We start from the raw sequence: 13397 nt of genomic DNA, 5'->3' as shown, positions 1-13397 counted from the left end.
GCATTAATTTGTAGGATCCTTTACTATAGATAATTAAGCTGATCTGTAACAATAACACTCCATGCCTTATATATCATGTACTGTAGTACGCCGCTAGATTAAAACTGACGAGGAAAGGTAACACACGGCCACTGAAAGCTTTATTATTGTAGAGCCCAGGTGGTCGTGTGGTCTAGCGGGACGGCTGCAGTGCAGGCGATTTGGTGTCACGATATCTCAGTAGCATGGTTTTTTTTTCTGGAGAAATTTTTTTTCCGCCTGCGGCGAAAAACAATTTTTTTTTTCACAAGTCGAAAACAATTTTTTCTTTCAATTTTAGCATTACATATAGTGGCAGCTGAGGGTGAAACAAACAATTTTTTTTTCTCAGAATCAAAAACAAATTATTTTTTTCTCCAAAAACTGGAAACAAACTTTTTTTCAAAAAAAAAACCATAGCCCCCCCCCCCCCCAGAAAATCAAATGGTTGCTGCCTTATCACATGGAACAAATTCTATTGAAGATGAGACCCATTTTACAGTAAATTGTCCATTATATGATGAACATAGGAAATTATTATTTGATAAAGTTACCATTTTTTGTACTAATTTTAAAGAACTACCTAATGATAAGAAATATTTCTGGCTGTTCACAAATGAGCATTTACCAACTCTCATGTGCCTAGGAAATTACATTATTAAAGGTTTAGAAATAAGATCCAGATGTAAACAAAATATATGAAATAATATAATATTTTATTGTTATAAGATTTAATATAATAGTTATATAAAACACATGTTGTGTTAGGCTCTGATCCTGTCCATAATGTTATAGTATGGTATTAGTTTTCTGTTTTGCTTTTTCCAATCATATTGTGTTGTAAAATGATGCCCTTTATGGGTTCTTGATTAGACTAATAAAATTCTTATCTTATCTTTATCTTCTTATAGAAATGTATTTTGACTGCACTCCATTTAAGTTAAATACATAGTCATTTTGTTTATGTTATGAGATGTTTTCTTGTTTCTCAGTATAAATCAGAAGATGAAGGGTTTTTGGATGAATATTGTCGTATTTGTACTCCGTGAACTTCTCGGTCGTATCTATAAGGAAATCATGTGTAATGTGTGATCAAGATTAGGCTATACGTGTAATGTGATGTAAACCTGTTAAATGGTGGTATTGATTGATCCGTCTATTGTTACTGCTGGTCTAAAAATAAATCCTTTAAAAACTATTGTATTTTTGATTGTAGTTACATCATGTTCATTAATAAATGTAAAACGGGAAAATCTCAATGACATTAAAAATACTATTAAGTTCTAATAATTGTTTTCTTTCTGATGTTGATAATCAAGAATCAATAAGATGAGGGCGTAAGATAAATATACTTATTGATTCTTCATCAGTTTCTAACATGCTGCACTCCTTTTGGTTGTAATTGTACATCATGACGTGTTTTGGTCAGAGTATTTTGATGATTGTTTAATAAGAAATGGATTAGAAAATATTTTGGTGGTGATGTCCGGTGCAAAGATGTACTCAAGGTCAGTTACTTACTTTACGTCCCTATTTTGTTCCGTATTTAGAAACTACATACAACAAATGGTTATAAGTGAACTAGTTTGCTTTGTGAAGATACAACATGTTTTATTCCTAGTAAAATCTGTATAAATTTTATAAATAGCCTCACATATCCAGCATACATCTTGTTAAAGAAGACATCATTATTTTCCAGGACTGTACACATGTTATACACAGTCACACATATATACAACATACATCTTGTTAAAGAAGATATCTCTATTTTGCAGGTCTGATAATTCAGCCACCATGACATTAATGGAGGAGAAGGATCAGAATGGTTTTACCCCTCACCCAGAACCCGAGGGTGATATTACAATAGAGGACGAAGTTCACGTCACCGATGATGCCCTAATCTATGGTGTTACTGACAACCCTCCAATACATCTCACTATACTATTTGCTTTCCAGGTATTTATTTACATCTCCTCAATTAATCTATTAGTCCTTTCATTTTGTAAACACGTTAAACGTACACATAAACTAGTCCTTAAATTCCGTAGAAAATTATATACCCTTAATAATTGTTGCCATTGCTATTTTGTTGTATAAAAATTGGTAACATCAACGGCATGTGGTGACAAATAACATGAACAAGATGACATATCAGAAAATTGTAAAAGTTTTTTTAATAAGAAATTACATTAAAAGATATATTAAAGAGAATGCATTATGTGGATTGATATTGTGTTTTGCTCTAACCTTTTTCATGTGGAAAATCCTTCCCGGGGTCAACTGTCCATCCAGCAGCTAGTAATGTTTGAATACCGACTCCCAGGGTTTACCGTCCACCCAATGGCCAGTAATTTTCTACTGATATCAAGGGCCTTCCGTCCACCCAAAAGCAGTAATTTTCTACCGCTTTCCAGGGCCCAGCGTCTGCAAACAGCCAGTATTATACTACTGATTCACAGAGGTCAAAAATCCACCTAGCAGCTAGCTATTTTTTACCGATTCCAAGGGTCAACGGTCATCCCAGTAGACAAGTACTTGTCACTCGACATAACAAAGGTTCATGCATACATGTAAGTGTTGGACATGTACTAAAAGAGAACTATGGATTAACATAGAAACATAAAGACTAAGCAACACAAACCCTAGAAATAACTAGGGGTGATTTTATGTGCTCTGGGAGGGTAAGCAGATCCTGTTCTACGTGTGACACCTGCGTGTTGCTTCACATGTTAGTACTAAGCTTGTTTCAGAATAGAATCTGTCATAGGTGTACACTATTTAGTATCTGCAGAGACATGTTATACCCGGTCCGAATAGACAAGTTACGAGAGGAGACATACATATGTTATACCCGGTCTGAATAGACAAGTTACGAGAGGAGACATACACATGTTATACCCGGTCTGAATAGACAAGTTACGAGAGGAGACATACACATGTTATACCCGGTCCGAATAGACAAGTTACGAGAGGAGACATACACATGTTATACCCGGTCCGAATAGACAAGTTACGAGAGGAGACATACACATGTTACACCCGGTCCGAATAGACAAGTTACGATAGGAGACATCCACATGTTATACCCGGTCTGAATAGACAAGTTACGAGAGGAGACATACACATGTTATACCCGGTCCGAATAGACAAGTTACGAGAGGAGACATACACATGTTATACCCGGTCCGAATAGACAAGTTACGAGAGGAGACATACACATGTTATACCCGGTCTGAATAGACAAGTTACGAGAGGAGACATACACATGTTATACCCGGTCCGAATAGACAAGTTACGAGAGGAGACATACACATGTTATACCCGGTCCGAATAGACACGATTCTCGTGTACTGAGAGAACAACAATCAGATAAGGGAAACCTTACAACAACTACCTGAGGGATCCATGGATAGCCTGTTTTCTTGAAAAGATTTAATTGTCTAACCTTAAAGTCTTTTCTTGTGGAAGTTAAAACTCAATCATTCTTTCCTATCTCCACATCGATAACTTCCTAGACCTTAAGTTGCACATATAATAGTTGCCACTAGATGTTGATGAAAAATCAGAAGTTTTAACGATTTTGAATCTCTGACAATACAACAACTCGACTATATTAACTTAATAGACATGTAAGTCTCAAATGCAGTAATGCATATTAACAGTAGATCAAATCAGTCAGGTACTTGATACGGTCTCCCAGGTATTTCAGTGACAAAATAATTTACATTTAAAAATAATAATTTTAAAAATTAATCTTCAGTTTGACTTATTCTAAAGGTAAAATTTAGCTACATTGAAGCAACTTCATCGTAGAAAATAGATCAAACAGGCAGCCTTAAGCTTCAAAATAGACACTTAACAATGTATTATAACTTCATAATATATTCTTTGATTTGTGCGTTAAAAATTTAGCATATAATAATGAAAAATGAAGACTTTGCTATAATTCTACCGTCCACCTAAATGTGTTATATATATGCCTTCAGCACGCACCCCATACACTGGCAAACCAGTTAGCATTGTCTATAATTCCAATACCTTAGATGTATTACCAATCATTAAGACATTTCGGATCTGAAAGCTCTTCATCTTCGTGCGTTATCGCGTACAGGGCGGTAGTCAGCACTTTTTGTGATGACATGTATATTGATTATATGGTCATTTTTATAAATTTAATGTTTGCAAAATTTATGAATGTTTCGAAATACTAAAGATTTTCTTATCCTAGGGATAGATTACCTTAGTCGTAATTGGCACAACTTTTTGGAATTTAGGGTCCCCAATGCTCTTCATACTTGTTTGGCTTTCTTACTTTTTTGTATAAGAGCGTCTCTGGTGAGTATTATTTATACGAAACGCGCGTCTGGCGTATCAAACTATTACCCTGGATCCTTTGATAACTATTTGACATTTTTAACTACTTTATACAAGCGTTACTGATAAGTCTTTTGTAGACAAAATGCTAGTCTTATATACGTCTTAGTTGATGTGTTTCCCTCGGTTTTAGTTTTTAACCCGGATTTGTTTTCTCTCAATCGATTAATGACTTTTAAACAGCGGTATACTACTGTTGTCTTTTTTATGTACACGTTTTTTAGTCAGGTATCTATGATAAGTAATAATTTTACCATACACCTAAAATAAGTTTAAAAAGAATACTTTCTTTCAGCCAGTTCTCTCATTCTAGCTAACCAGTTGACATTGTCTTGAATTCCAACAAACCCCTTATTAAGTTATCTTTATTGTCAGCCAGTTATACATATGGCAAGCCTAGTGGCATTGTCTATTATCCTATCAAACCCCTGAATAAGTTAATATTTTACTTTCAGCAAGCACTCCTCTCTCTGGCAAATCAATTAGCATTGTCTATAATGGTAGCGGAAGCTGTGTGTGGAGAAACAAATGGCATGTTTAAAACGAGGCTGCTCAGTACCACTCTATTTATGGATGGTATTACCACGCTGATGATGATTTTGTTTGGAGTGAGGTAAGAATAAAAAAGACGAAAGACTACCTTTGAGTTGAGTAGAAAGTATCACACATAAAAAATGAAGACAATCAGGCAAGGATATTAAGATAAATATAATTACTGGCTGCTGATAAAATCAGGCAAAGGAGGTGAAGTTATCAAAGCTAGGTACTGTGATAGTTACTCATTATGATGGAAAGTGTCCGAAAACTCCTCACAGGTTTTATCTTTAAAGTCATATGTTACCTCAAATTTAACTGAACAGTAAATATTGGAATGAATTAGTCTGTTGTTTTTGTTGGTTTCCTCTTACATTTGTCTTATAGTTGTTATGTTTCCCTCTTTTAATTTGTAACCTGGATTTGTTTTCTCTTAATCGATTTTTGACTTTTGAAGACCGAACAAAGAGGGAACAAATAATGCGCATGTTACCCGAATTGAAATAAAATTTCTATTCCATTCTTAAAATAAAATTATATATAAAGACATCATCAATCGATTCTTAAGGATTTTCTCTTTTTAAATTGAACGCATTGCCAATATAAAAAGACAACAAACAAACATCGGTCTATAATCATCTCATTTTTAAGAGTATCCATAATTCTGAGTTAATTGTTTAAAAAATGATCAGCAGAACACTTTCAACAAACAGGTCAAATGTTATAAGTTGTCAGTCAACTCCTTATGGGAGATATACACCTTAAAAGATCAATATTAATCATTTTTCGTGATGTTTATGGGAACTATAGTAGAAAGAGAAATACTTTTTAACAGCATAATGATGACCAGGGCAATATTATATACGTGAACAAGACTGAAACGCTAACCTACCGCAAGTTGACTCCTTTTGTAGTTGTTATAATTAAAAGGTAAATTTTACCAATTCTTGTGAAATATGTGATTAAATTTATCATAGATAACAGGATTGAAATTTTGTATATGCACCAGACGCGCGTTTTGTTTTCAAAAGACTCATCGGTGACGCTGGAATAAGAAAATGTAAAAGCAAAACGCCAAATAAAGTAAGAAGTTAGTTACAGTTTTAACATAGTTAGTTTATTGTGTATTGAACAATAATGTTATATGATTATATCAATGAAAGTTGTGTTTTTACTGAGTTATATGAAACAGAGTAGTTTCATATTTGTGAACTGATTGATGTTAGAAAAGAACACATAAATATCATTATGTTGTGAGACTAGAGGTTTTATTATACACATTATATAAGCATTAAGAATCCACGTTTTGACAAGTTGAAAAGACCAAAGCAAAACATTTACAAATGATGTAAATTCTGATTAGGTGTCACAAAAGACATCTAAATTAAACACCCTACATGTCATACTGTAGGTTAATTGTACATTTGTATTATGAATACCTTGAATTTTTATTTTTCTGTTGGATATTTTACAAATATTTTAATGGATTATTATCAAAAATATTAACAATTTAGTCACGGAAAATTGTAAATTTGGGATGTTTTATTGATCTTGAAATCCATCCATTTGAAAAATTGTCTAAAAGGCTGAATACATTTGAATGAATTTATATTTTTACAAATATAGTATGAAATAACATATTTGTTCATTATGTTGTAAGCATTCATATATTAGCCTTTTGTTTACTTTAAAATGTTTGTTCATTTGACAAGAAAGAAAAAAATGTTGGAAAAAATAAGGTTTAAGAAAATATAAATTAAATGTAATTTAGTATTTATATCTACTTAGAACATTTGATAGAGTCTTTCTAAAATGAGAATACCGAAGTATGGTGAAACTTAGTTGACAAGGCTTAAGGTCAGTCTAAGAGTTTACTTGGTGTTAATCAACGATGTTAAACTCTCAAATAAAGGAGTTAGTTCGCTTAAAAGTGTAAATTTGGCCCTAAATATCTGCCAAATTTGACTGCACCAATGTTGAGAAAATTGGATGAAGATATATATTAAATTATCCTATTGTTTTGATTCTTTTTTTTATAGCCAATTTTCTACTTTAGAAAATGCCTGTATTTGAATGGGTAGTTATGGTTTTACACTCCATTGGAAAATTGAACTGAGATTATGACCTTGTCTTGAGGGAAAGAATTTTTTTTTGTGTGGAAAAAGGGGGGGCAATGGTTTTTTCTTCTCAAAATTACAGAAATTAAAAAGACAATTTCTTCAAATATTATTCTTATTGCAAAAAAGGGGGGATCCATTCGAAACAGCAAAGTGTAATGCACAAAAGCAAAACAATTAAATATAAATTCAAATCATATAACCAATTCTAAGTTCTTTGTCTACAGTTATTCTGTTTCAGAAACCTATTATGTGTCAAATATCTAATTACAATCCTAATTCAGGTCTAGACCTGTATCAAGCCCGAATATTGTGTTCATTTTTGCCCCAACTGTTCAGTGTTAGACTTCTGCGGTCGTATATAAGCAATTTATTCAATCTACAATGTATCTGTTAATAATATGCTTCTTTTTCCCTTAACAGGTTACCATTATTCCAAGGTGCAGCTTTTGAGTACACAGTGCCGTTACTTGCACTTCAGACACTTGATCCTGAACGATGTGACCCACAAATAATAACGGGTATGTTTACCGTGCCAATAACACATAACGAATTCTATCTCAATATTCAATTGGCATTGTGAAGTTTTTTTAAAAATTACTTTGTACATTAAGATGTTCCATAATAATCAATTTCTGCAAGTATGTACACCAAGTCTGTAAGTCTGTGTGTCTTAATCTCCAGTTTAGTAGCATATCAAGGTCTTTAGAAAAACATTTGTCAATCCGAATCCCATCGACCCATTTTAATTGTATTTCTACAATGGCAGTTTTAAAGAACTCTAATAGGAGTATGACCTTCTTGCAATGCTAATGATTACAACTTCACATTACATCCATACATATTGCCAGTATGAATGCTGAATCACATTATAACACAATCACTTGATAAATGACAAATAGACAAATGTTGTGTGTATGAAGTCCTTTTCTAAATTTACTTTCCTAAACCGTAACATTTGAAAGTCGGTGATGTAACAATGGAAGAACAATCAGAAGTTATGTGACCAATGAAGTTTTATCTCCTCTTTTACACATATTAACATGCTGTACATATTTGTTGTCAGTGCATGTAATTGTTTACGTTTTGTCTTCATTCCCTTTTTAGTATTGTGGGAAGTAAAATCACAAAAATACCAAGAAAAATTCAAAACGAAAGTCCCAAATCAAATGGTTCATGAATTGGTACAGGTATTTTCTTATGAAGGTAATGGTAGATTAACTCTAGTTAGCCAAACCTCTCACTTGTATGACAGTCGTATACATTTCCATTATATTGACTACGTTGTGTAAACAAAGCCAATAGACACAATAGTGATTTGTTGGCTTTACGAATTACGAAATAAGAGACACAATATAACAAAGTGGCACACAGCAAACATAAACCTGTTAAAGATCTCACCAAGGTTCATGTATAACAAAGTGGCACACAGCAAACATAAGCCTGTTAAAGATCTCATCAAGGCTCATGTATAACAAAGTGGCACACAGCAAACATAAGCCTGTTAAAGATCTCATCAAGGCTCATGTTCTAGAAAAAAAGTAAAATCACAAAAATACTGAAATCAGAGGTAAATCTAATCGGAAAGTCCATAATCACATGGCAACATTGAAAGACAAAACACATAAAAAACGAATGGACAAGAACTTTCATATTCCTGACTTGGTACAGGCATGTTCAGATGTAGAAAATGGTGGACTACATCGCTAACCCTCTCACTTTGATGTCAGTTCTAGCTGTTACTATGTATATATGCTGACTTTTTTTTGTCTCGCTTGACGGAGGCATAAAGCGACACATAGGTATGCTGTTTCCGGGGTCAACGGCAACGTCGGCGTCAACAATGTCTTAGTTTGTGATTAGGTGGGTGAAGGATTTTTCTTTTTTAATGCTTTACATTGAATTACCTCAATTCACTACTAGGACTAATTTGAAGTTAAGAATTGTGTGAACATTAAACAGAAATTCTTATTTCATTGCAGAAAGCTCTTTTTACAATTCAACATTAAACATATCAATATTAGTTAATAGAACAACAAGTGCAGATGATATTTTATATGGACAGGTTCAAAAGGTAAGTACTCATTGTATACTGAACTCCTAGTCAAATTTAAAAAGAAAAATAAATATATAAAAGATATATGGCTGTGGGGTACAATTTTGTTCGTGGATTTTTGGAGAAAAATCAATGGATTCATTATTTTCGTTGGATATCAATTGTCAATTTCCGCAATTGACCCTGTAATAAATTATCGACTTTTAATAATTTCATTCCCAAGCCGTAGAAAAAAGCAACTTAATATGCAAATTATTAAACACAAATATACGTCTTTATTTAATGTTACCTTTGTATGCTGCATATATCTGGCTATTATTTTAGTGTGATACACATTATTATAGTTTAAGATTGCAATTAAATCAAAATTAGAGGAATACGTAGAGAAAATATATAAACTTTCAGTGAATTTTCATTAGTATAAGGTTATAGTCAGCTTCTTAATATAAAGGAAGTTCATTTCATGTCAGAATCTACTGTTGTCTTGAATTATGAAGTATATGACTAAAATCTAGCATACACCCCAAAAAATATTCTTATTTTTTAAAAATCATCAACATGAAGCATGAATTCCATGTTTCGGAACGTATTATATTAAAGATAATTCTTTAAAAAACCTTCACATAAACGTTTGAATATTTTAAAATCATTCAAAACAATAGAAAATTCATTAAATGATGTTACGTTTTGTTTTCATACAATAAAACAAAGACCATTGTAATATAGAGTTTGGCTAGTGACTATTCTACATGTTCCATGCTTGTTATTTGATTATGTAATTAAGTTTGAAATTAAATGCATCTCCTTATTGACACAAGCTAAACTTAACATACACTTATCTCAACGACGAGGGTGGTTTTAATGACATTGACTTACCGTGATGGTCCTGCATGGTTAGTGCCATTGTGGTTCCGAAAAGTAGAAAAAAATGTACGGTTCTCTCAATAGACAACGGGCGGTATCGTAACAGTCATGAGGACTGTAATGAAATGCATCAATTCCCTCGTACAGCTCATGACATTAGTATTTAAAATGTAACTGATTGTGATGACAATTAAAGTTTCTTCATAAACGCATACAAGATGGCCATCACACGATTTACAATAAAAAAAAGTATTGTTCAGCTACAACACTGCTAAATGCAAGTGACGTCCGCTAACTACTGCTTCAATTATTTTCTGAAATGTGATGCCTCATGACATAATTTGAGTGGCATTGCTGTTTGCTGATTTAGCTTTCTGTGTCTTTAGGCTTAGTATATGACAATATCAAGCATATCCAAGTCCAGTTGAGAGAATTGACGTGATCCACACAAAGCATTCAAGTTTTCTTTAATCAGCGGAATCGGATATGTATCTTAGATAGTCTGTTCATTCATTTTCCAGTAATCAACACTTAGCCGCCATGATATGACTTTTTATTTACTAAGACAATGATACATGTTTTTCTTTAAACTTTCTATTTCACATTCCAAAACGTGCCTGTTGATCAGTGATGCTCTTCTTTAATAGGTGTTTCATCATGCAATGTTATAGAATGCTTGACAATATTGTTTGTCCAGTCTTTTCATTAGGATTTGCAAATAACTTCGTATTGTTTAAATACCTTAATAATAGTTTTTTCATCAATTAACATATTATCCTTATAGTGAGATAACTATGCCCCAGTCTTGTATATTTTCTCGTCAATGTGACACACATTTCAACATTATCAGCTGCTACCTTAAAATTTTCAATGATATTCATAACTTAAATAAAAAAGCTATATGTTTTAACAATGTGATTTCTGTAGTGGTTGTATTAAACAATCTGGTAATAATTAATCCCTCATATGCATTCATAAAAATGGTTCTTAGCGATATTCCCGTCAATTTTCACAGAACACTAAAACTTCTCTATGAAATATCAGCGAACGTTCCTGTCAGTCCTTATTTTACTACGACTGCGTTTTATAGCAGTTCCCATTAATGTATCTACAGCAATTACTGATCTAGTGTCTACACTGTTTTTAGTCAGGAATATGACAGATCTTGTCCATTCGTTTTTGATGCGTTTTGTTATTTGATTTTGCCATGTGATTATGGACTTTCCGAATTGATTTTCCTCTGAGTTCAGTATTTTTGTGATTTTACTTTTTCCTGCAATGATTTGTTCTTGCAATTTCTCTCAAAGGAAGAAGTATTTTAACAATGTTCCTCTAGTCCCGGTCAATATTTTTATGTGATTGAAGATCCTCCAAGCTGACCGTCAACAACAATAACGACTTTTGCATTTACCTTTTTAAGAATACCACATCATTCAGCTCGATGTCTGATGAGTCACCTTTGTCTCTGTAATTAAAAAAAAATAATTATGTAAATAATGTTGACTTCTTATTAACTTCTTTTCAATAAAATGCCTGAGCACACTAAAATCTTCACAAGTATAGATAAATATTTGAACAATTGTGGGGTTGGAAGGATAAACAAGTCTATACGAATCTTCTATTGCTTGCCCGTATTCTCTGAACGTCGCTGTTGTTCTTCATTACAATCTTGTTTTAGCGGAATACTTCATTTTATGTTAGAATGTCACAATTGTATTAAAACGATCCCAATTGTTTTGTTCATCATTCTAAAGATCAACCAAAGTCGTGGCTGTTCCAAATAATACGTTTGGTAGCTTAACCATAAATATTATTTTTCTGAAAAACCAACCATCATAAAAGTACTACACACTGTCCTTTAGATTTTTAATCAGTGAATGTTTGGATTATATTTCAGTTAGAAGGCAGCTTAATGTTAGCAGGTTTCTTACATTTCCTGATTGGAGCAACAGGATTGGTTGGAGTATTGTTGCGATTCATAGGACCCGTAACTATTGTGCCAACTATATTACTGATAGGACTGTACATGACAAGGACGGCTGTCAAATTTATATCATATCATTGGGGTATAGGTCTTATGTAAGTAACCACTTTGTCTACGATATTATCGATAGTCCCACATGACAATTTTACAAGAAAAGACTTAGGACAGGTACCTTTATAATGTGGCGTTTAGCATAGGTAATGGTATGGAAAATATCTAAAGTGTTAATTCCCAATCCACCAAGGACCATAACTCCTGAACAATAAAAGAGAAACAGATATCATAATAGAATAAGTTTGTTTAAAAAATCAATGGCTTTATTTATGCCTGCCCATCAGTTTGAATTTCAAATTAGTTTCGCAATGTTGAATTAAAGAAATATATGCTAAAAAGCTGTCGCTTATCCACCTAGTACCAGACAATGACACATTTTACATATAGTGCATTCAGATCTCTTATCTTAATTTAACTTAGATGTTCTTGCTTGTTTTGTTTGGTTCTGTCGCTTAAATATGTAAGTCTTGAGGCTATTCAAGGAATGGTAGTAATAATAATAATAATAATAACTCATATAATAAGTCGATTGTCAATATAGATCAAGTAGACTTATTGGAGATCTTCTTGTCCATTGTGGACAATATTCAAATAGACTACTAGTATTCAAATTGCAGGAGGGGTTTTCCCAGATGAATTTTCATTTTTTGATAGTTAAGCTTATTTGTTTTGAATGCAGTTTATTTTCTCTTTTTCTAATTCCTGCATACTCTTGCATTTGTTGTTGGAAAGATGCTTAATAATCATCCTCTCTTGCAGGTAACTTATCTTGGTTATACCCATTCCAGTCTTTTTTATTGTCGAGCCTTCGACTTTAGTCGAAAAAGCGAGACTATGCGATCCTACATTCCGTCGTCGTCGGCGTCCACAAATATTCACTCTGTGGTTAAAGTTTTTGAAATTTTAATAACTTTCTGAAACTATACTGAATTTCTACCAAACTTGGACAGAAGCTTGTTTATGATCATAAGAAAGTATCCAGAAGTAAATTTTGTAAAAATAAAATTCCATTTTTTCCGTATTTTACTTATAAATGGACTTAATTTTTCTGCGAGGAAACATTACATTCACTCAGTGGTTAAAGTTTTTAAAATTTTAATAACTTTCATAAACTATCCTTGATTTGTACCAAACATGGACAGAAGCTTGTTTATGATCATAAGATAGTATCAAGAAGAAAATTTTGTGAAAATAAATTTCCACTTTTCCGTATTTTACTTATAAATGGACTTAGTTTTTTTGCCAGTAACAAAACATTCACTCTGTGGTTTAAGTTTTTAAAACTTTTATAATGTTCTTAAACTATACTGGATTTCTACCAAACATCGACAAAAGCTTGTTTCTGATCATAAGATATTATTCAGAAGTAAATTTGGAAAAAAAATTCACTTTTTCC

The 13397-nt window shown here is 32.6% G+C and overlaps 1 protein-coding gene across 8 annotated transcripts in view; it reads left to right on the top strand.

Moving 5' to 3' along the window:
• LOC143071085 (solute carrier family 23 member 2-like) overlaps window positions 1-13397 on the top strand; it is a 73538-nt gene that overhangs the window by 43443 nt on the left and 16698 nt on the right. For 7 of the 8 annotated variants that reach the window (XM_076245170.1, XM_076245167.1, XM_076245169.1 and 4 more), the window contains 5 exons: window positions 1794-1974; window positions 4848-5005; window positions 7467-7564; window positions 9026-9117; window positions 11861-12042. In XM_076245170.1, the coding sequence (XP_076101285.1) occupies window positions 1794-1974; window positions 4848-5005; window positions 7467-7564; window positions 9026-9117; window positions 11861-12042 (711 nt within the window). Of the gene's footprint in view, window positions 1-1325; window positions 1527-1793; window positions 1975-4847; window positions 5006-7466; window positions 7565-9025; window positions 9118-11860; window positions 12043-13397 lie in introns of those variants that run through there. The other variant, XM_076245168.1, reaches the window with a different exon arrangement.

The sequence above is a fragment of the Mytilus galloprovincialis genome, chromosome 4 (genome assembly GCF_965363235.1).
Source record: "Mytilus galloprovincialis chromosome 4, xbMytGall1.hap1.1, whole genome shotgun sequence".
In the NCBI taxonomy this organism is placed as follows: Eukaryota; Metazoa; Mollusca; class Bivalvia; order Mytilida; family Mytilidae; genus Mytilus; species Mytilus galloprovincialis.
This window is presented reverse-complemented; position numbering and strand designations above follow the sequence as displayed.